Below are 24199 nucleotides of genomic sequence, written 5' to 3' on the forward strand. Positions count from 1 at the left end.
CACGTCTTGAGACCCCCCTCCCCAAACTCTTTCCGCGCCCGCCTCGCCCCAAGATTCGCACATGCGTACACCCAATTAAGAGAGGTTAGAGCGCTCCCCCTCGGTGTGGCTCCCCACGCCCATCTGCCACGCAGCCGATCCTCCTGCCCTTCTTCGGGCCGCCGGCTTCGCTATTCAGTACTACGCATGTGTAAGACGGTACCGCCCGGCAACCCTTTAGCCGGCAGGGGTGGGGCGGTAGGCGGGACCGAGTTTCTTGCGCACGCTCGGGACATGCGCAGTGCAGCGGCTGAGGCGCCAGCTGTCGATTTGGAAGTTCCGGGGAAGCAGCGCATGCGCGAGTGTACGCGTTGCCGGCGAAGAGGGGACCCTGACGACTCGGAAATTTGAATACCACAGTAGCATGGAGTGTGACCTCATGGAGACTGACATCTTGGAGTCGTTGGAAGATCTAGGGTAAGACTGCCAGGGTGCGGGTCTCCTAAACCTCACACTGCCGGCCCCCGGGAACACGTCCTCCGCCCCAGTCAGGGACACCTGCCTCTGCACGCCTCACCCGGTGGCTCCTGACTGTCGCCTCCTTATGGCTCCGGGACCCCAATGCCACGTCCACTGTCAGCCCTGTCGGGTCGGGGCCCTCCTAAAGCGACGACCCTAGGCCTGCTCTGTGCTCCGTGCAGCCGAGTTACCCGCAGCGGTTGTCAGTCATGCGTGTCATTGTCTGGGCTCTGGGTTCTTGCCACCCCCCTCCCTGAGCTTCTCGTCTTGCTCCCCATCTTCTTGCCTTACCCCCTCACTCTAGAGGTTGCTAAAGTTGATTCTCTTTTTTTCCTAGTTGTCCTCCAAACTTCCTGCTCCTCTCTTGAGCCCGTATTCCTACCCCACCCCATTTCTCTCACAAAAATCTCCTTTGCCCAGTCATCTCTGCATGCACTCAGGCTTCTCTGAGCCACATGTCTGCCTCTGTTCCGCTAGCCAGCTCTCTTATGCACCTCACCTGTCACCACCTTCATGGGAGCTATCCACTGGCTGTTTCCCTTAACAGTGACACAGTACTTCGTTGAGCCACCATTAGCCCTTACCCTTTGAGGCATCTTCAGCCACCAAGTCCCTACATGTTTGTTGTGCATTTCGTCTATTCTGACAATTACCCAGCCATAATTTAGTACCTAGAAGCTTGAAATAGGGCTTCTTACCTCACTGGGTCACTGAGATTAGTGTACTCTTTAAAACTTGAGAATTTAGGGGCGCCTGGTTGGCTCAGTCCTTAAGTGTCTGCCTTTGGCTCAGGTCATGATCCCAGGGTCCTGGGATGGAGCCCCGCATAGGCTCCCTGCTCAGCAGGAGGCCTGCTTTCCTTCTCTCACTCACCCTGCTTGTGTTCTTGTTCTCTCTCTCCCTCTTTGTCAAATAAAATCTTTAAAAACAACAACAACAACAACAACCAAAAAAAACCCCCAAAATGAGAATTTAGAACCTCTTGTTCTAAGTGTGTTTCCAGAAACAAATTGTGTGATTAAATATTTGTCTACAGGTAAATGGTGTCCAAAATATAGATAGATAGATTTAGCTAGCTGTATTTAAAAAGTAACAAGTCCTGGGGCGCCTGGGTGGCTCAGTGGGTTGGGCCTCTGCCTTCGGCTCGGGTCGTGATCCCAGGGTCCTGGGATCGAGCCCCGCATCGGGCTCTCTGCTCAGCGGGGAGCCTGCTTCCCCCTCTTTCTCTGCCTGCCTCTCTGCCTACTTGTGATCTCTCTCTCTGTGTCAAATAAATAAATAAAATCTTAAAAAAAAAAATAAAAAAATAAAAAGTAACAAGTCCTTTATCAAAACCCTCCGCAAAAGTTTTTCCATGACATGGAAACCTTTGGGGGAACCTTTCCTTAGGAAGGGACACCGTCAGGTTCTCAGAGTCTGCCCATTTAAGTCATTTGCTGTCCTGATGGAAGTTTTTGGGAAAAGAAGTGGTAGTGCTTAAATCTTTTTTCTTTTTCTTTTTTTTTTATTTTTTTAAGATTTTATTTATTTATTTGACAGAGAGAGAGATCACAAGTAGGCAGAGAGAGAGGAGGAAGCAGGCTCCCTGCTGAGCAGAGAGCCCGATGCGGGGCTCGATCCCAGGACCCTGGGATCATGACCTGAGCAGAAGGCAGAGGCTCAACCAACTGAGCCACCAGGCGCCCCTAAATCTTTTTTCTTAAAGTAAATTACCATTGTTCTTTTCTTTGGAACTTGCTCTGAATTTTCATGAATATTCCAGACTTTAGGGGACTTATTTCTTTGATTAGAGCATAGGTAAAAGTCACATTCAGCAAAATGGTCTCTTTGGTGGACATCTCAGACTAAATTGCTGGCTCACATATAAATCCATTCAGTAAACATTTTCTTGAGGAACACCTGCTCTGTGGCAGTGTTGGGCTGATCATTTATGGGCACAAAATGAGGTGGAAGAGAAGTTCACACTGAGAATATGCTATGAGGATCACTGAGAAAGGTCCTTTTACTTGGAAAGGAAATGAAGTCCTAAAAGCTCCCTAGAAGAAATGACACTTAAGGTTAGCATTGAAGGAGTAGTAAAATGAGAGAAGGGAACCTTATTTAAATGTAGTCGTACTGCCTGGGTAGATGTTACCTAACAATTGGTGATGGACGCTATTTCTTCCCGTCTTCTACCCTTTTAACTATATTTTTTCTTTTCTGGCAGTACTAAAGAAGTACTAAAGAAGGAACTTTTAGGGGTGCCTGGATGGCTCAGTGGGTTAAAGCCTCTGCCTTCGGCTCAGGTCATGATCTCAGGGTCCTGGGATCGAGCCCCGCATCAGGCTCTACACAGTGGGGAGCCTACTCCCCACTCCCCGCCTGCCTCTGTGCCTATTTGTGATCTTTCTGTCTGTCTGTCAAATAAATAAACAAAATCTTCTTTTTTTAAGATTTTATTTATTAATTTGACAGAGAGATCACTAGTAGGCAGAGAGGCAGGCAGAGAGAGAGGAAGGGAAGCAGGACCCCCGCCGAGCAGAGAGCCCGATGTGGGGCTCGATCACAGGACCCTGAGATCATGACCTGAGCCGAAGAAAGAGGCTTTAACCCACTGAGCCACCCAGGCTCCCCAATAAACAAAATCTTAAAAAAAAAAAAAAAGTTTACTATAGTAATTGTAAATCAAGTAAATATTCAAGATGGGTTATAATGTAAACTGTCAGATTTTCTGAAAACTTTGCTATAAATTTTAAGCCTAACCACTTAGTTTGGTGGCACTCAATCATTAAAATTCAGGTTTAATTAATTGACATGTACTTTTAAAGGATTCACTGAGAAATACTAGAATTTTAAATGACTATCTTTTATCTTTAATGTGGCACACGGTAAGAATTCAGTAACTACTTATAGAATAAACTAACAAATTATAAATGTGTAACATAAGGAGAGATTTCTAGGCCTAGTGTCTTTATTGCAGTGTCTAATTATATGTGGTTTGAATCTAGATGTCAGACTATATATAATCTCACTTTTTTTTTAAGATTTTATTTATTTATATGACAGAGAGAGAGAGATCACAAGTAGGCAGAGAGGCAGGCAGAGAGAGGGGAGGAAGCAGGCTCCCTACTGAGCAGGAAGCCCAATGCGGGGCTCGACCCTGAGACCATGACCTGAGCTGAAAGCAGAGGCTTAACCCACTGAGCCACCCAGGTGCCCCTATAATCTCACTTTTTATGTAAGATTTTTTCCCATTCCATTCAGTGTATAAATACATAGGTGCATTTTAAAAGAATCAAGTATTGTCATTTCTCTAACATCTCTATACTTCCAAACATCAAATTATCTTAAGTATATTTAATGTTTCACCTTCAATAACTTTTTATCAATATTTCACTTTAAAGTTAAAATATCTTATGGAAAATATATAATTTTAAATTACCCTGAAAATGACAGGATCTTTAATTTTAGCTGTATTCTAGGTGATTCATTATCACTATTGTCTTTTATGAATGTTTGGATATTTAATAATACTTCAGAATTATGCTTGAATCACTTTCAAAGGAATAGAATTCAGATGCACCAGTTTACCTAGACATCAACTTGCCAGCAATTACTAATCTTTTAAATTAATCCAGACATTTCTCAAGTACTAGTATGTCTTAATAGCTTTAACTGTCATTAAATATGGTAAAAGGAAATAAATGATTAACTGGAAAGTTTTTTGCTTTTAAAAAAAGTAACAAAACAAAACTAACCTAATTGATTTCTGGAAAAATTTCTAGAAAAGGTAACTTAAATTTTATTTCTGAAATCGTAAACTATAGTATAATCACTTGTTAATGTTACAGTATGTTACTTGTTAATGGGGTTTTAATATTCAATTCAGTTAAGAAAATCTATGTACAGCAAGAGCTTTCAGTATAATTCAGTACAGAAGTTGACATAATTTAGTAGTATATATGATTCTTAAATATTTATGTATATTTTGAAGGGTGGAAATGCAGTTATGTAACTTATTTTTCTAATAGATTTTATTAGATTAAAATTTAAATTTTAGATTACGTTTTCTATAAATTTTATTTACATTTTTAAGTTTGCAAAGTGGTTATCATAACTTGTGAAATGATTGTTTATTCATACAAATAATATGTATATAGTGTTTGTATAAAATATTAGGTGTGATTTTTTTTATCCTTCTGAAGTATAATTTTTTACTCACCAGTTACAAGGGTCCATTGTTGGAAGATGGCGCTCTATCTCAGGCAGTCTCTGCTGGAGCCAGTTCCCCCGAGTTTACCAAACTCTGTGCTTGGCTGGTGTCTGAATTAAGAGTATTCTGTAAATTAGAGGAAAATGTGCAAGCAACTAACAGTAAGTAAACATTCAGTTTTAGATACAAAATATAAAAGTAAAATTGGGGTATTGTCAGTTGAACATTTTAGTACTAAACCTGAAGTTTTAAGTTTTTGTGAATTAAAAAAAAAAAAAGATTTATAAAGAAACCCAAATACTTTCTTCCTCCATTATTTTCAGAGATAAAGTGATTTTGGAAGTTGAGAAAACAGATTATAGTTGTGCAAGTACTAAAACACTGTAGTGGTTGAAAAGACCACATTACTGCGATACAGAAATGGGAGACAAGTATCGCATATATGAACTTTCCATTCTTTGTGAAACATGGCTTGTTCTTTCTTTTTTTTTTTAAGATTTTTATTTATTTATTTGACAGACAGAGATCACAAGTGGGCAGAGAGGCAGGCAGAGAGAGAGGGGGAAGTAGGCTCCCCGCTGAGCAGAAAGCCCAGTGTGGGGCTCGATCCCAGGACCCTGAGATCATGACCTGAGCCGAAGGCAGAGGCTTAACCCACTGAGCCACCCAGGCACCCTGGCTTGTTAGTTCTTAAATCAGTGGCTAGAACTGGAAATTGGGATGTTTTTCTTAGATTCCAAAAGTACATATAGCATGTAAAGTAAATGCATTATAATCCTGTTTTACATGGGGAGAAAGAGAACACTTTCTTAAGAAGTTAGGAATGTATCGTCAGGTCTATCACAACCAGATGCAGCTCTATCAGATTTATGAGATAAATCTCATAAGGCATTGAGAGCTGTTTTATATTTGCAAATTTTGTTATTGTATTAGCACTAGTTTGTTGACTCTGCAAAAGAGACAAAAGCTTGGAACCCAACACTTCACCATCTGGTTTCCTCCTACTGTAGGTAAACCTACAATAGGAGACAAAGAAAAATGCTCTCTTGTTAACTTCCCCTCATGGAGAACTATACACATAATCCCTTTTTTCTCCCCCACATAGAATCCCATTTTGAAGAGCTCACTTTCTTGCATATTCAGGATATTTAATGTGCGCATGTTAGTTGCAGCCAGTTCCGATTACTAAGGACACTGTCAGGTAACGGTAATGATAGCAGCAGCTTACGTTTATTGAACAATATGTTGTAAGCAGTTTCCATTTGTTAAGTCATTTAAAACCTGAGGCAGGTTTTATTACTTTTTTTTTTTTTAAGAACTTATTTATTTGACAGATAAGAGATCACAAGTAGGTAAAGAGGGAGGCAGAGAAAGAGAAGCGGGTAGCAGGTTCCTTGTTGAGCACATAGCCCAATGTGGGACTTGATCCCAGGACCCTGAGACCATGACCTGAGCCGAAGGCAGAGGCTTAACCCACTGAGCCACCCAGGTGCCCTGGTTTTATTACTCTTTTATATGTTAAAAAAGGAAGCACAGCTAGGTTAAACACACTGCCTGAGGTCACACAACTAGTGTGTGATAACCGCCAGAATTCAACCCCAGCAGTCAAGTTTGGGAGCCAGTACTCTTTAACGCTGCTTCTTGACCTAACACTTATGAGATTGTAGGAACTTGTGAAAACACCTTTAATAGATGACAACTGTTTGTAACCTGGAACCCCTTTGTTCAAACAAAGACGTAGATGCCAACATACGAAACAGGTAACGGTGTACCAGTTTAGTTGAAGTTGAGAGGGAGTACTTCTTACACAACTCTCCACATTCCGCAGCTGTTTCTAAAGGAGTTCTGTGGAATTTGAGTTTACAGAACAGCTTGCAAAACATTGATAATACAGCCTTCCCATTTTACAGATGAGAAAATGCACCCACGGAACCTGTTTGGCTCAGTCAATTAAGGGCCTTTGGCTCAGGTCATGATCCCAGGGTCCTGGGATCAAGTCCTGCATCAGGCTCCCTGCTCAGCGGGGAGTCTGCTTCTCCCTCTCTCCCTCTCCCTTCTGCTCACAGTTGCTCTCTCTAGTGCGTGCTCTCTTGCGCAAATAAATAAAATCTTTAAAAAAAAAAGAAGAAAAGAAAATGAACCCAGGTCAAGTTAATTTTTGCCCATGCGTGATAGAGAACCATCAGAATAGTAAGGAAGAAGGAGCATTGTTTCTTCTTGGTTCACAAAATGAACTCTGTACTTAACATGTTTGGGAATATAGAACTACAAGTCATGTTTGCTAACTTTAATCTCAGTGGGAATATTAGGCACAAATGAAACTGGAGAGTAGTATAGTAATTAAATGCTTCACTTTGCGGCTCACCGGGGAAGGAAATCTGTGAGTATAACAGGACTTGGGGAAGGTCTCATCAAGGAGCCAATGGGCTTTGATGGAGAGGTGGGATTTGATAGGTGAAGGGAAAGTAGAGGGTAAATAGTCACAGGGAGTAACTTAAATGAAGGCACAGAAGTGGAAATAACACTGTTCTTGGGACAGTGGGGAGACTGACCTGGCACAAATAGAACATGTATGGAGGTAAAATGTAACTAGTACATACATGTCATAGGTACTACTATAGCAATGTGCGTGGGAAGGTGAAGCATAGAGGTTATGAAGAAATCTTTGAAGGCAAACAAATTATTAGATTAGATGGGGTAGAAATTAGGAAATAATTAAAGATTCTCAAATAAGGGACTAATATAATAAAAACTTTTTTTTTTAAAGATTTTATTTATTTATTTGACAGACAGAGATCACAAGTAGGCAGAGAGGCGGGCAGAGAGAGAGAGGAGGAAGCAGGCTCACCGCTGAGCAGAGAGCCCAATGTGGGGCTGGATCCCAGGATCCTGATATCGTGACCTGAGCTGAAGGCAGAGGCTTTAACCCACTGAGCCACCCAGGTGCCCCTGTAATGAAAACTTCTTAAGAAAATGGGCAGTGGTGTGAGAAAGGATGAATTAGTAAAGTAACTTGTGCTAGGAAAATAGTATTAAAACTTTCCATTTGTATATAACTTTTATACTAATTGGAAAAAGTCATTTTTATTAAGTTTATTTTAATTCTTAAAAGGCCCAAGTGAAGCTGAAGAATTCCAGCTTGAGGTGAGTGGGCTACTAGGGGAGATGAACTGTCCATATCTATCACTGACATCTGGGGATGTGACCAAGCGCCTTCTCGTTCAGAAGAACTGCCTCCTTTTGCTCAGTAAGTTCATGGCTACTAGAATGTAGCTATTATTTTTTTATTCATGTTTTCTTTGATTAATAAACTGACTGTTACACTATTTCATTATGGATTTAATTCGGAATGCTTCTTAAAGAAAACTATTACATTTCCAAGTTAGAAGCTAATGGAGGGCCTGTGCACTGGTAGCAGCATTGTTTCATAATTTCTACTCTTCTATCATTTAACTTTGCTGGTACTATTGTGCGTCACCTAATATGACCAAAGTTAGCGCCACGGGTTCAAGTGTGTGATCATTAAACCTTAGCATTCTAGACTGGAAACACATTTTAAAATAGACTAGGAAGGTAGTGTGGGAATGATGAAGATTTTTTAGTAAAATTAAAGTGTTTTATATTGTGGATATTTCTTTGTGGTTGGGTAATTGTTTGGAGGTTTTGGTTTTGTTTGTGAATATATCAAATTACAGTGTAAAATTTTCTAGAATAGTATTTGAATTGTTCCTGTGCTTACTGATCATTCTGGGAAGTAAATTGTTACGAAAATTCTTTCCTTCCATGTTTTTTATATACTAACTACTATTTCTTTCTTCACCCCGAAAAACAGTAAGTAAACTCACAAATTTTATTGCCTTAAATGAACTTTCCAGCAACCACAACCAATAGTCTTAACTCAGAATTTTTATAGCAGTCTGAGACACATTCAGAATAAGCTTTGGTTAACTGAATATTACAGTTCTTATATGACAAACACAGTACAGCGGATTTTTAAAATACTGTCTTTACAACTGTACTGGTTTCGAGAAAACGAGACAGCTCCAATTTTGAAGGTTCAGTTTTTAAAAAAATAGAAAATGTATTCATTGCCATTATACCAAGGCACCGAGTTATTCCAGAGTCACTTAACATAATTTTCCCTTTGTTGAATGATTGTGGAGGATGGGAGGTAGATACATAGGTCAGATACTGCTTTAAATACTGATATTGCTGCATGTTGTTCTTATGCATGCATTCAGTATCCTTCAGATTGTGTGATTTCTGTAACTGGCTCAGCCACAGTGTACTCACTCATTCTTCCTTTGTAACACTGCTTACCAAAACCTAATATTTGGCACTCAGGATATGTTATCTTACACAGGAAGATAAGAACTTCTTGGAAAACTTGATAACAACCATGAATAACTAATTCTTTCAAGGAGCTCAGAGTTTGGCCTTTTTAGTGTTCCGACTTACAAAAACCACTTTGAATATAAATCTTTATAAAATGGCTTTGACTCCTTCCTGTTACTTAAAAAGACTGCCCTGAATATTATTTTGGATTTGGGGTTACAATTTATAGACTTTAATAATTTATCACCTCAGAAGCTCTTCAGTAATTCACAACCATTTGCTTCTCAACTGAATGACTAAAACCAACTAAAAGTTATGCTGCTCTTGGAATTCATGGACACGTACACTATTCACTCCTCTTTTTCTTTGCTTCTGGCTATTTCCCCTTTAAAATGTTTCCCTCAGTTTGTATTCTCTCTGTTGTGCTAGTATTTATGTGCTCATTCTCTTATTTTCTCTGTATAAATATTTCTCATCTTTCCAAGTATCAGTTGTCACCTTTTGATGCTACAATTTCACTTACTTCTCTAGCACCCTTTACCTTACTGATTTGAATCTTTTAGTATGTTGTTCCAAGGGGGAAAATAACCAATCTCATTGAATTGTCAGTAAAATAGAATAGTCTTTGAATGGGCGGCTAAAAAACTCTCTTGTGTCTGGTGAAGAAGTTTTGGCTATTTATTGCCTCTCTGTTGTCAGATTATTTCCCTTAGGTTAAAAAAAAAAAAAAGATATCTGAGTTCCTAATAGATGAAGAATTACTCATCGTGAATGCATATATTCTTTATTCCTAACTAGATTGTCAGTAGAGATCATCTGTTTTGTTTGCTTTATATTATATCTCCAGTGCCCTTCCTGGTACTTTGAACACATCAGTAACAGATGTTTTTTGATGGTAATTGTATTGGTGAACTAATTTTGTGGATGCCTGAGTTAATGTGGTCCCAAATTTAGAGAACCAGTTTATTAAATCATATGATTTTCTAGAACAAGGGTTGGCAAACTTTTTCTTTAAAGGCTGGGACAGTAAATATTTTCAGCTTTGTGAGCCGTAGGGTCTTTTTCACAACTGCTTAACTTCCACTATTGTAGCATGTACTAGCCATAGAGATTATGGAAATGAGTGTGGTAATGTTCCAGTAAAACCTTATTTAGAAAAACAGTGGTTATTTTCATGACAGTGGTGTTTTACTTTTTTGATCTTTTAACTCTTACAGTTCACTATACGGAACACACTAAGATTTTATCAAAGCCATTTAGAATGACCTTTCCAGAAACTTAGCTGTATTTATTTTTCTAGCATTACACCTTAGGTGTAGGAAATGAGATACTCAAGCTGATCATTCTTTTGAACTTTTAATACGACTTAAGAGCCCAGAAAATATTTTTTCCAAAGCTATCATTCTAATGTTATCAGAAGGTTCTCAGTTTGTCACATAACCTGAAGTCCTGAGATCCCAATGGTTATTAACCATCTTTTATAAAAATTTAAATGTCCTTTCATAAAAATTTAAAAGTTAAAGGAATAAGATTGGATATTTATACCCTCAGTTACCTGAAGCAGATTGCAGCTGTCATTGTGCCTGGCTGAAATCAACACATGAGGGGATGATATTGATATCACTGGTATTTTCTGTTAAGAAAAGATTAGAAAGTTTTGTTGATACTATTTTTCCGGGGGGTGAGGGGGGAGAGTGAGGAAGGTAGGAAGAAAGGCAATACTGAGAAGAGTCTTTTATAGATGAAAGAAAGTTTTCTTTAAACAGAGAGGGTGGCATTAGGCTACTGGAAGCCATGAGAAAGGAGCTTTGGGGAGTTTCGTGTCTTCCCCCTTTTGTAAGTTAAGTTTTGACCACTTGAAAATGTTTCATGCCAGTTCTGAACAGACTGCCTAAGTATTGGAAGGTAAGAGAACAAGAGAGTTATATCACTGGTGCATGTCAGTGGTGAAAAGTAAATAATAAAAACCGGTTCCAACTGTTGCTGAAGTTGGCTACCTTCCATCTTTTGTAAATTTCTTAACAGATGCCAACCCCTGTTCTGGAGTTCTTAAATAGTGGGTTATAAGAATCCAGATTTTTCGATGTGATCTACCTTGATACTTTGGTTTCGAAGAAGAATCACTTATTTATAAATTACCCTTTAAACATATATTGATTAAATACCTGAATTACAGAACCAGTTTATATGTTATGTCATTTGCAGGTAAAAATGGTTTTCTTTTCTTGTTTTTATCCATTCTTGCAGCTTTAAAAGTTACGTATCATTAGGTCTATAGAGTTGTGACTCCAGACTTATGATTATTAACTGTAGCTGTATCTCATTTTGAAATCTTATTTTGTTTACTTCAGCATACCTCATCTCAGAACTAGAAGCTGCCAGAATGCTCTGTGTGAATACTCCTCCAAAAAAAGCTCAAGAAGGAGGCGGTAGTGAGGTCTTTCAAGAGTTGAAAGGCATATGTATTGCTCTAGGAATGTCCAAACCTCCAGCCAATATAACTATGTTCCAATTCTTCAGCGGGATTGAAAAAAAAGTAAGACCTTTAGTACCAGATTGTAGTGTATTAAAGGCATAGTCCTACATTTGTTTGAAATGAAGCAAGTTAATTTCTCTTAATGGGAACCTAATGTGCATATTATTCATTGTACTAAATGAGTTTTGGGTTTTAAATCCTCGATACCTTAAAGAGAAATTAGTATTTTACTATTTTTTTTAACTTGTTAGCGTGTTTCTTTTTCAAAAAGGAAACTTTACACTTTGATTTATAAGCTGAAATAAAGTAGGTATAATGTAAAAAGAATGAAGACTTAAGTCCTTTTTAAAATCTTATCATTGAACTTTGACGCAATTTTTAAGTTCTTGATCATTAAGTGTTACCACCCTCCTTTCATTGACTGGACAGAAAGGGTTGTAAATGTTTTTGGTTTTTAATCCAGTCATTTGAATCTTATGTTTCAATTGGCAAACTAGGTTTATTGACAACTAACATAATCTAGTATGTGAAAGTAAGTCAGAATTATTTTTATGCCACACATTAATAGCTAAGAGGTTTTTTAAATATAATTGAGTAGGAATAAGCAACTTTAATAAATTAATGACTATAAGAATGATATTTATTATAGCAGAGTTACTCTCTGTATGCATATCTGCTGGACTCCAAGAATTGGTACATTTGCATTGTGGGGTAGATGGACACCATGATGCACAAATTTGGCTGAACTCTACAGGGGAGCAGCACTGTATCCATAGTCCATATTTTTCTGTGTGTTCATTCATCCATTCAACAAATACATATTGAGTGCCTACTGTTGTCAGGCACTGTTCTAGGTGCAGTGAAGGAATCATGCTTCCTTAGGCACGTGAGGAGTGGGACAAGTGAGTGTCTTTATTGTGTGGGTCCTGTACATTTCAAAACATCCTCCACCTTTGCCTCTGTCAGGAATCTTCTTTTGATGGCAAGATATGATGGGAATTGGGAAGATGAGGAGGATATGTTGTACTTTTAGATTTGTTTATTCATTCATTTATGTGTTTGTGTCAGTTAAAGGAGACATTAGCAAAAGTTCCACCTAACCATGTGGGAAAGCCTTTATTGAAGAAGCCAATGGGACCAGCCCACTGGGTGAGTAGCAGTCATCTTGAGTACTCTTGGTAAAGAACCACTTACCTATCTCATGATGTTGACACAGTTTGTGCTGTTGAGGTTATGTTTTCCAATATGTAGTTTCCTAGGTGGACATTCTTAGACTCCGTTTTTGTGAATCTGAAGATTTATTCAGAATAATTTTATTTGTAGAAGATTAGAAACACTTACCTCATAATTTGTAAATATTTCAAATAGCTGGTCAAAATAAATTGAAGTTCAGTATGTTTTTAATTGCCAAATGGGTTGCTCCAAGCCAAAAACGTCATTGGGCTAAACTTCACACAGCAGATTATGGGAATGCTAAATAAGAATCTCTACTTAATCTTTATTATGTTTTGAGGCATTATTTAGCCTATTATTTAATCAACTTATAATAACTTTTAGTAGTATATTAATTAATTTGTTTTGTGTTAAGTGCTGGGGAATCAGTTATGAATAAAAGAGACACGATCTCTGCCCTTTTGGAACAGGGTGTCAGGCACATTTAAATTCTAACGGGTCTTTCAAATTTCCTTTTTAGGAAAAGATAGAAGCAATTAACCAAGCCATAGCCAATGAATATGAAGTTCGGAGAAAGCTGCTAATAAAACGTTTGGATGTCACTGTCCAGTCTTTTGGCTGGTCTGACAGAGCTAAGGTACATATTAAATATTTTATTTATTTATTTATTTATATTTGAGAGAGAGTACACAAGCTGGGAGGAGGGGCAGAAGGAAAGGGTGAAGCCGACTCCCTCTGAACGGGGAGCCTGATGATTTACTGCTCCATCACTGGTACCCTCAGTTCATGGCTCGAACCAAAGTCTTCTGCTTAGCCCACTGAGCCACCCAGGCACCCCATTGTAAATATTTTAAAAGAGCAGAATATTTATAGACAGGAGACTTAAACATTCATAGCACAGGTTAGATACAGTGAAGACTAAAGAGAAATGCATAGGAGACACACAAGAAGTTTTCTTCAGTAAGTTGTTGAGTAGCAATTCTTTCAGCCTTCCAGGAATAATGAAAACATTATTTTTCAGCTTTTTAATATTTTTTAACAAAATGGTATGTTTTAGACCCTACTGGGAGGACTTACTTGTAAGAGAAACAGAGAGTATTTGAAAATCACTAAAAGACTATCACTAAAATAATTTTTTTCCACTAAGACAATTTTTATATTACTCATTTACTATACTTAAAGCTAACAGTTTCATTTGCTAATTAAAATTAGAAATACTAGACTTAGCAAGACCAGATATTACTAAATATTTATAGAGAATTAGAGAATCTAGTAAGACTTCAGTTTTACTTCAGACTAAATGAGATAATCCAGGTAAAGATCTTGGTCATTCAACAGATATTTATTGAGTATCTACTGTATGATCAGTGAGCAGAATGTAATTGGTACAAATGACTTCACATCCTTAGGCCCCTGAAATGGAATTAATCCTTGAACTTATGGGGAGGTTGGTCCAGGTGTGTATTATATGTTCCCGTAATAGTGCATTCGTGTTTGAAAACAGATTTTTTTTTTTTATTTTAATTGACTCCAAAAAAAATTTTTATGTAGTTTTTTTGTTTTTTAAGATTTAATTTTTTTGAGAGGGAGAGAGAGCTTGAGAGGGGAGAAGGTCAGAGGGAGAAGCAGACTCCCTGCAGAGCTGGGAGCCCCATGTGGGACTCGAACCCGGGACTCTGGAGACATGACCTGAGCCGAAGGCAGTCACCCAACCAACTGAGCCACCCAAGTGCCCTATGTAGTTCTCCTAAAAAACGTTATTTTCACCTAAAATCTGTAAACCTTGGCACAGCCCTGTTTGGCTGCAAAATTGTTGGGGAAGGTATTTACCAAATTAAAATATTTCAGTGTTGGAAAAGGGTGTTAGAGATCAGTCTTAACTCCCCTCATTTTGCAACTGAAAAACAAAACAAAGCAAGACAAAAAACAACTGGAGACCAGTAAATGGCAGGCTTTGTCTGAGATCTCACAGCTAGTCAGTAGCAACACCAGGAGCAAATTGTTCTCTCCTGTGGCCATTGTGTAGGAAACAGCTGTCCTTTTCCTATGTTATCTTTGATAAAAACAATCATTCAAAAACAAGAGTCTGCACCTCTTAGCTAAAAAACTGTCTACTTGATAATGTGCAGCGAGTGAGGCAGTAATACTGTGGTTCTTAACAGCTGTGTCTTAGGGTATTTCTTGACTAGGTAGGAACAATGGTGAGTATAACTTTTATCCTCCCATCTTAAGCCTAATAACTATTATTATCAGACATTTTGGAAGTCTTTACCTTATTTAATATCAGTGTTTCTGGGGCACCTGGGTGGCTCCATCGATGAAGCGTCTGCCTTTAGCTTGGGTCGTGATCCTGGGGTCCTGGGATTAAGCCCAACATTGAGCTCCCTGCTCAGTGGGGAGTCTGCTTCTCTCCCTCTCTTTCCCTCTGTAAGAATGCCCTCTCTCTTGGGCGCCTGGGTGGCTCAGTTGGTTAAGCAACTGCCTTCGGTTCAGGTCATGATCCTGGAGTCCTGGGATCCAGTCCCACATCAGGCTGCCTGCTCAGCAGGGAGTTTGCTTCTCTCGCTGACCTCTCTCCTCTCATTCTCTCTCTCTCTCTCTCTCAAATAAAATCTTGAAAAAAAGAAAGAATGCCCTCTCTCTCTCTAGCTCTCATTCTCTCTTTTTTTTTTTTTTTTTTAAATTTATTTGACAGAGATTACAAGTAGGCAGAGAGGCAGGCAGAGAGAGAGAGGAGGAAGCAGGCTCCCTGCTGAGCAGAAAGCCCGATGTGGGGCTCGATCCCAGGACCCTGGGATCATGACCTGAGCCGAAGGCAGAGGCTTTAACCCACTGAGCCACCCAGGCGCCCTCTCATTCTTTCTTAATAAAGTTTTTTTTTTTTTTAAGATTTTATTTATTTATTTGACAGACAGAAATCACAAGTAGGCAGAGAGGCATGCGGTGGGGGGTGGGGGGGGAGCAGGCTCCCTGCTGAGCAGAGAGCCCAATGCGGGGCTCGATCCCAGGACCCTGAGATCATGACCTGAGCCGAAGGCAGAGGCTTAACCCACTGAGCCACCCAGGCGCCCCTCTCATTCTCTCTTAAATTAAAAAAAAAAAAAAAAAAATCAGTGTTGTTATTTTGAAAATTGACTTTTGTCTTTGAACACTTTGTTTCAACAGAGTCAGACAGAAAAATTAGCAAAGGTTTATCAGCCGAAACGTTCAGTTTTGTCTCCTAAAAGTACTATTTCTGTTGCCCACCTTTTGGCTGCAAGACAAGACTTGTCGAAGATTTTAAGGACAAGCAGTGGCTCTATAAGAGAAAAGACTGCCTGTGCCATCAATAAGGTGATTGAAGTACCTTTAATTTTCCTTCAGATACATTCATTTCTATTTATAAAATACAGTAGTTTAAAATAGCTTTCTTATCCCATAGGTGTTGATGGGCAGGGTGCCTGACAGAGGAGGTAGACCCAATGAAATTGAACCTCCACCTCCAGAGATGCCACCGTGGCAGAAAAGGCAAGATGGCCCCCAGCAGCAAGCAGGAGGCCGAGGAGGAGGGAGAGGTGGTTATGAACATTCCTCATATGGAGGACGAGGAGGTCATGAACAAGGAGGAGGGAGAGGTGGACGTGGTGGCTACGACCATGGTAGCCGAGGGGGAGGAAGAGGAAATAAGCATCAAGGAGGCTGGACGGATGGAGGGAGTGGAGGAGGAGGTGGCTACCAAGATGGTGGTTATCGAGATTCGGGTTTCCAGCCAGGTGGCTATCATGGTGGTGGCCACAGTGGTAGCTATCAAGGCGGTGGTTATGGTGGCTTCCAAACATCAACATATACAGGAAGTGGATACCAGGGTGGTGGATATCAGCAGGACAATAGATACCAAGATGGTGGGCACCATAATGATCGAGGCAGTGGTCGTGGAGGGAGAGGGGGTCGCGGAGGCCGAGGTGGACGTGGAGGCCAGGGAGGAGGTTGGGGGGGGAGGGGGAGCCAGAATTATCACCAAGGGGGACAATTTGAACAGCACTTCCAGCATGGAGGTTATCAGTATAATCATTCTGGATTTGGACAGGGAAGACATTATACTAGTTGAGGCTACAAAACCTTATACTTTGCTAGAGCTCAAGTAATAGAAACTTAGTTTCAGAATCCTGAGTCCAGCATCAATTTTGAATTAATGTGAGACCACAGGTGGCAGGCAGATTCCTGCTTGGGATAAGTATTTGTAGGTCTTCATTCAGTTCAGTTGGGTTTGTTTGAGGGTTTGTTGTTTTGTTTTTTTTTTAAAGGACTTACATAACGAAGTTTGTTTGAGAAACACGTACAACATCTCCTTTATATAAAGAATTTTTTAAAAGGTAATTAAAATTGCCTTTAACTGACCAGTAGACTAATTCCACAGTCAGAACATGCATACTTTTTTGGGAAGAAATTACTTGAATAAGTAGTTTTCAAAAAGCGGTTTTTTGGAAATGAGGATTCTCCTAGATTTTTTTAGATTTTCAACTAGGAAACCTTCCTCATATTAACAGTCCATTTGTATGCGTTTTCCTGAAAGTATTCTAACGCCTATTTTCCAAGCACAGTTCTGCCCTGAATGGCTTTTTATTCAGAGAGATTATGCCACATTTGCTTCATGATAGACTCTTAAGTCAGTTCCTATTAAATGAGCTCTTCTGCAGATAGCACATTCAGTAGCCTTATCCTTTTGATGGAATACTGTACCATATGCTCAATTCTGAAAACCTTGAACACGGCCAAAATCCGTAAAGATTATAAAAGCAAAAACTAAGTTGTGAACCTATAGTACATGTAGGCATTTATATAGTATAGCAATTCAGACTGACCTGCATCCATTCAAAACAAGTTCCTCCTTAAACCTTATTTTTACTTGAAATCTGTTAGAAGAAACAGCAAACTGAAATTTGTTTTATGCACGAGTTAATACCACTGGCTCAGCAAACACAGATTAGTTTGCTTTGGGCAGGAGACTTTTTTTTGTAATGGAAGAAATGCACTACCAAGTAAGAGGACAGATTTTTGCTTAGTGCAGGAGGCCCTTTATTATTGCTGCAGAAAACAAAAGCCTGGCTGAGTTGATGTTTTACATTCTCCTTTACTGAAATCGACATGAAGCTTCTTGCTGGGTTTTTGTATACATAAACATTGTCAAGCTGTGAAAGAAAATGGCTGGAGGTGTGCTTTGTGTGAAAGGTGAGCAATAAAGTATCTGTATGTTCTCTCTCTGGTTTGAGTTTTATTTTAGCTACTTCTAAAAATTGAATTAATGTGGATACTTGTTTCAAGCTTATGAGCCAAGGCATCTGTCCCCCCCCCCAAAATTCTTGAGTGTTTCTTTAAAACATAATTTGTAATGAAAGATAACCCTTACCCTACAACCGTAAATAAATTGAAAAATCCCTATTTCTAAATTTACCTTTTACCATAACATTATAGCTACAAAACTTCACTACTCATTTCTGGCCACTGGGTGTAGCTGTTGTTACACAATGTATTAGGCAAAGCTAAATTAATGACCCTAATCTTTCAGCGTGTTTTTGGTTTTGTTTCTCCCTTTTTCCTAAGAATGAGGGACATTTCTCTTAAAAGGAAGTGAATTAAAAATGTTTGTAAAAACAGAAATAGTATTTCCTTTTCCTACGAATTTAGGCCTTTTAGAGTAAAGAATCAAGTCATGTCTTACCATAGAATAGCAATATTCTGTTTGCTATTGAGATATGCACATTCTTTTGGTACCTAAAAACCATTTTGAAAGCCTGCCTTCATCATTTTGTTAATTTTACTTGTATATTAGATTTTTTTGGCTAGCCTTCACCATTCTAAAATGTTCAAACTTGAAGAAAATTTGAAATACCTTTTCTTATCATTAAAGATTTTAAGTTCTGTCTTGAAAGTTGTATTAATCTCCATGCTATTAAATATGTTTAGTATGTATAGGAGTGTCCTATTAGAGATAAAATTGTCAAGGTTTCATATCTTAGAATGTATTCACATTTACCTTAGCTTTTGCTTTAATCTGTTTTGTAACCAAAGACTCCACAATATATCTAAAGAATATGTTTCATTCTTTTGACAAATATAATTGATTTATTTTTATGATTAATAGATTGCTTTTCAAATTTGCACATATAAGCAAGCAAGTTATTTCTCCATGATGGCTCAAATTACATTTCATTTACTGCTTCAAACTAGAATTTCTCCCCCCTTATAATCCCAAAAAAGAACTGTCTCTTAGTTTCTCCTCTTTTGACACAAAATAAGTTCTCAGATAGGATTTCAAACCACCAGTTAGTTTGTTATTATATCAAAATAAAGTTCTTACATTTTGTGTAGAACGTGTGTTGATTTTACACACATTCTTAACTTTAACTTGTAGTAAGTAAGAACTTACTGGGAATGTGGGAATTTCTTGGAGAAACAGGAAAACAAAAATTTTAGGAGGGAATTTTTGGTATATGAAATCTTAAAATGCTATTACTTGGACAGATTGAGAAAAACAGTACCTGTTGTTAGTGCTTTGCTTCTTCCCTACACCAGGAACTAAAACAGGATGTCAACATTCTCTATGAAAATTATCAGAGAGATGCCACTATCATTTTCATTTCTTGCTCTGGATCCAAACTGAGCTAGTGTCCAACTATGCTGGACATAGAAGAATTAAATAAATTCTTGCTAAGGGAAAGCATTTGAAATCATTTCCATGTATACCTAACCTGTCTTCCCACTTCCCAAATCACTTGTATTCTTTATATTTTAGGTAGTGCCCTACCTACCTTCCTGGTAGGTGAAATAGTGAATATGAAGTATTATTTACCTGTATTATATCCTTTTGAAAATAGTTTTTGAATGTATGTATATCATTTAACTCTCTTAAGTACTTTGAATGGCATTTGATTAATTTTATTTTAATAGCGCCATTGGGTTTACTTAAAAAATACATCACAGGGTCACCTAATGTTGTATATAAAATGTCTTTTTTTTCCTGCTCTTTTTGTTCAGTGCTCCGTTTCCACATTTGGATACATTAATCTATTCCCACAGTTCAAACCCCTGATGAAAGCAGATATGCATGTCAGTGTTTGAACTCACTCATTTACCTCAGGTACTTTCAGTCACCTATAAAAGTATGTTGGTAAAGATATTGCACAAACACAGCTGTTGGCATGAGAACTTCCCCAGTATATCCTTTTCTTCCCACTAAATGTAAATGAAGAGACTGGGATGGAACTGGAGTAAAACATTTTTTTAACATGTTCCCCTCAAACAGGAATTTGAGGGGAAACATTAAAAAATACAAAGGTAAGTTAGAAAGTCTTGCCTTGGAAAATGTGCAGACCCAGAATCAGATAATTATCACATAAAATAATAAAAAGTGAAAGTTATGCCAGGGACCTAGGGTAGCAGTGTTCAGTATTGCTCATATGAGATGGAAATGGGTAGAAGTTGGAAAGGTGGTAGAGGCTGGTTAATAGGAGGCTCTACACATCTTCCTGAGCAACTTTTACCTGGTTTATGTAACTCAATATACCAGGGTATGCCAGCATGGTCAGATCTGGATTCTATATAAATCATTGGCCAGAGGAGAATAAATTTAAGGAGGGACAAAGATTGGAATCAGAAGCATAGAGCTTAAACTAGTATATAATGACAGGAGCGGGGGATGATTTCAATCTGAAACTTGGGGAAATGTCTGGAGACAGATTTGGGAATGATCAGCATCCAGTGATTTTGCATTGGAATATTCAGTTAGAATAGTGATTCTGTATTAAATTACCCAAGAAGGGGAAAGAGCATCAGACCAATGATAGGATCTTGGAGAATCACTTAAAGGGTGATGGAGCAGGGTCACAGAAGCAAGAGGAAATCAAGAGCAGCACGGGAATCTAGGTTTAGTAGTAAGGGCAGTAGTCTGTTACACTTCAAGAGCCTTGTGTTACCCCAGTTTGACAAATAGAATAAAGCCCAGGATGGTTGAGTAGACAGCCCACATCCACGTAGCCAGTAAGCAGGGAGCTGAAATCAAACCTAGGCCATCTGGCTCCAGAGCTCAGTAACCAACAATTCCAGATGCTACAGAAATTCAGCAAAATATCCATTACATCTTGTGATCTTTTCAATAGAACTTTCGGAATAAACTAAAGCCAGCTTACTGGAGTTTAAGGAAGGAAAGACATGAAAGTAAGTTTAGACTTTCCAGAAGCTTCACTGGAAGAGAAGGACAGAGTGAAATAATAATGTAAAGCTTAATGGGATGAAGTGTATTCTGAGAGGTTACAGAAAGGCAAGGAAATTTTCAAGAAAATACAAGTTAATATCCACAAGAACCCAAGATGGTCAACTGCATAATTCTCTAGGAATTCAAAGCAAACCTATCTTTCATTGATTATATCTTAATGCCATTTTTTTTTTAAAAATGAGGCATTTACAAGATGGTTGAGATAAATTAGATTTTCATGGGGAAAAGTTGTGAAAAGTACAAACAATTCCTCAGAACAGATGGGTTTACTCCTAGTTTTGCATTGTTTCCAGCACTCACCACAGCCTTAATCAGCACTGGCTCTAATGTTTCCTAAAGCATTCCTGCTTCAGAATCCTCTTTCTCAATGGAGACCAGTTGTGGGGTATAGAAGATCAATCACAAGTCAACCTCATTAATAAACTACAGAGAACTTTGTTTCATTCTAACTGATCTTCAATTATCAGAGATTAGTGAAAAAAAATCTAATGAAACAAGTAGAAAATAAATCCCAACCTTAAGGTGAGCTATTTTGTAATCTCATTTACAATGATCATGAGATACAATAGTTTTAAATCTTCCAGTGCTGAGAACAGTTGCCTTCTTACCCTGTTATTTAAGTGCTTACCATGTAAAAACAAAAGTAATGGAAAGTATGTTTCCTTCTCACCAAAATACTAGCCAATAGGATCCAACGGTACATTAAAAGGATTATTCCTTTTAAATCCCACGGCCAAGTGGGATTTATTCCTGGGCTGCAAGTTTAGTTCAACATCCACAAGTCAATCAATGTGATACAATACATTAAAGAAAAGACAAGAACCATATGATCCTCTCAATAGATGCAGAAAAAGCGTTTGACAAAGTACAGTATCCTTTCTTGACAGTGTAGGAATAGAGGATACATACCTCAATATCATAAATGCCATCAGCGAATATCATTCTAAGTGGGGAAAAACTGAGAAATTTCCCCCTAAGGTCAGGAACATGGCAGGGATGTCCACTATCACCACTGCTGATCAACACTGTACTGGAAGTCCTAGCCTCAGCAATCAGACAACGAAAAGAAAGAAAAGACATCTGAATAGGCAAAGAAAAAGTCAAACTATCATTCTGCAGATGATAGGATACTGTATATGAACAACCCAAAAGACTCTACCCCAAAACTTCTAGAACTCACACAGGAATTCAGTAAAGAGTCAGGGTGTAAAATCAATGCACAAAAATCAGTTGCATTTCTATACACCAACAATAAGAAAGAGAAATTAAGGAGTAAATCCCATTTACAATTGCCCCCAAAACCCTAAGATACCAAAGAATAAGTCTAACCAAAGAGGCAAAGGATCTATACTCAGAAAACTATAGAAAACTCATGAAAGAAATTGAGGAGGACAAAGAAATGAAAAAATATTCCATGCTCATGGATTGGAGGAACCAATATTGTGAAAATGTCTTATGCCACCTAGAGCAATCTACACATTCAATGTAGTCCCTCTCAAAATACCATCCACTTTTTCACAGAAATGGAACAAATAATCCTAAAATTTTTATGAAATCAGGAAAGACCCTGAATAGCCAGAGCAATATTGAAAAAGAAAACCAAAGCTGGTGGCATCAAAACCCTGGACTTCAAGCTCTATGACAAAGCTGACATCATCAAGACAGTATGGTACTGGCACCAAAACAGACACAAAGATCAATGGAACAGAATAGAGAGCCCAAAAACAGACCCTCAACTCTATGGTCAACAAATCTTCAACAAAGCAGGAAAGAATGTCCATTGGAAGAACATTCTCTTCAACAAACGGTGTTGGGAAAATTGGACAGCCACATGCAGAAGAATGAAACTGGACCATTTCCTTAACACCACACACAAAAAATGGATCCAAAATGGATGAAAGACCTCAATGTGAGACAGGAATTAATCAAAATCCTTGAGAAGAACACAGGCAGCAACCTCTTCAACCTTGGCTGTAGCAACTTCTTCTTAGACATATCACCTAAGGCAAGGGAAGCAAGACCAAAAATGAACTACTGGGACTTTATCAAGATCAAAAGATTTTGCACAGCAAAGGAAACAGTCAACAAAACCAAAGACAACCAAAAGAATGGGAGAAGATACTTGTAAATAACATATCAGATAAAGGGCTAGGATCCAAAATCTGTAAAATCTATAAAGAACTTATCCAATCAAGAAATGAGCAGAAGACATGAACAGACATTTCTGCAAAAGAAGACATTCAAATGGCCAACAGATACATGTAAAAGTGCTCAGCATCACTCGGCATTAAGGAAATACAAATCAAAACCACAGTGAGATACCACGTCACAACAGTCAGAATGGCTAAAATTAACAAGCCAGGAAACAACAGATGTTGGCAAGTAAGTGGAGAAAGGGGAACCCTCCTACAGTCTTGGTGGGAATGCAAGCTGGTGCAGTCACTCTGGAATACAGTGTGAAGTTTTCTCAAAAAGTTGAAAATAGAGCTACCCTACAACCCAGCAATTGCACTAGAGATTTACCCCAAAGATACAAAGATAGTGATCTGAAGGGGTACCTGCTCCCCAATGTTTATAGCAGTGATGTCCACAATAGCCAAACTATGGGAAGAGCCTAGATATCCATCTACAGATGAATGGATAGAGAAGATGTGTACATATATACAATGGAATATGATGTAGCCAGCAAAAAAAAAAATCAAAATCTTACCATTTGGAATAACATGGACGGAACTAGAGGGTATTATGCTAAGCAAAATAAGTCATTCAGAGAAAGACAATTATCGTTATGATCTCAATGATATGAGGAACTTGAGAAACAAGACAGAGGATTATAGGGGAAGAGAGGAAAAAAATGAAACAAGAAGAAACCAGAGAGGGAGACAAACCATAAGAGATTCTTAATCTTAGGAAACAAACTGAGGGTTGCTGGAATCGGGGAGGGTGGAAGGAATGGGGCGGCCACGAGATGGACATTAGGGAGGGTATGTGTTATAGTGAGTGCTGTGTATTGTGTAAGACTGATGAATCACGGACCTGAACCCCTGCAACAAATAATACATTATATGTTAATTAAAAAAAAAAAAGCAGAGACAGTTCTCTGTAACAAACTAGGGCAATGAAATGTGTACCCAGATTAAAACTAAAAAGCAATGTGTGGATACAACAAATACTTGCCTAACAATTCACTTAGAGCACCAGGAGACAGGTGATCTGGATTCAGAACTCTAGCGCACAAGCCATTACCTCCCAATCTGTATGCCTTCATAGAGTA

At 38.6% G+C, this 24199-nt stretch overlaps 1 protein-coding gene across 1 annotated transcript; it reads left to right on the forward strand.

The window, feature by feature from the left end:
* The first annotated feature begins 307 nt into the window (after positions 1-307).
* Positions 308-17912, forward strand: FAM98A (family with sequence similarity 98 member A). The gene is made up of 8 exons (XM_080814428.1): positions 308-456; positions 4703-4851; positions 7803-7937; positions 11377-11561; positions 12570-12650; positions 13195-13311; positions 15840-16007; positions 16096-17912. The coding sequence occupies exons 1-8, from the start codon at positions 404-406 to the stop codon at positions 16759-16761; spliced, it is 1554 nt and encodes a 517-aa protein (XP_080670554.1). The 5' UTR covers positions 308-403; the 3' UTR covers positions 16762-17912.
* Positions 17913-24199: the final 6287 nt, after the last annotated feature.

The sequence above is a fragment of the Martes martes genome, assembly GCF_963455335.1.
Source record: "Martes martes genome assembly, chromosome: 9".
NCBI lineage: Eukaryota > Metazoa > Chordata > Mammalia > Carnivora > Mustelidae > Martes > Martes martes.

Bases quoted from the DNA above. Each gene is read 5' to 3' on its own strand.
- FAM98A (XM_080814428.1), top strand. From the start codon at position 404: ATGGAGTGTGACCTCATGGAGACTGACATCTTGGAGTCGTTGGAAGAT. The intron at 7,938-11,376 runs GTAAGTTCATGG...TGTTTACTTCAG, and splicing joins GAACTGCCTCCTTTTGCTCA to CATACCTCATCTCAGAACTA. The intron at 12,651-13,194 runs GTGAGTAGCAGT...TTTCCTTTTTAG, and splicing joins CAATGGGACCAGCCCACTGG to GAAAAGATAGAAGCAATTAA.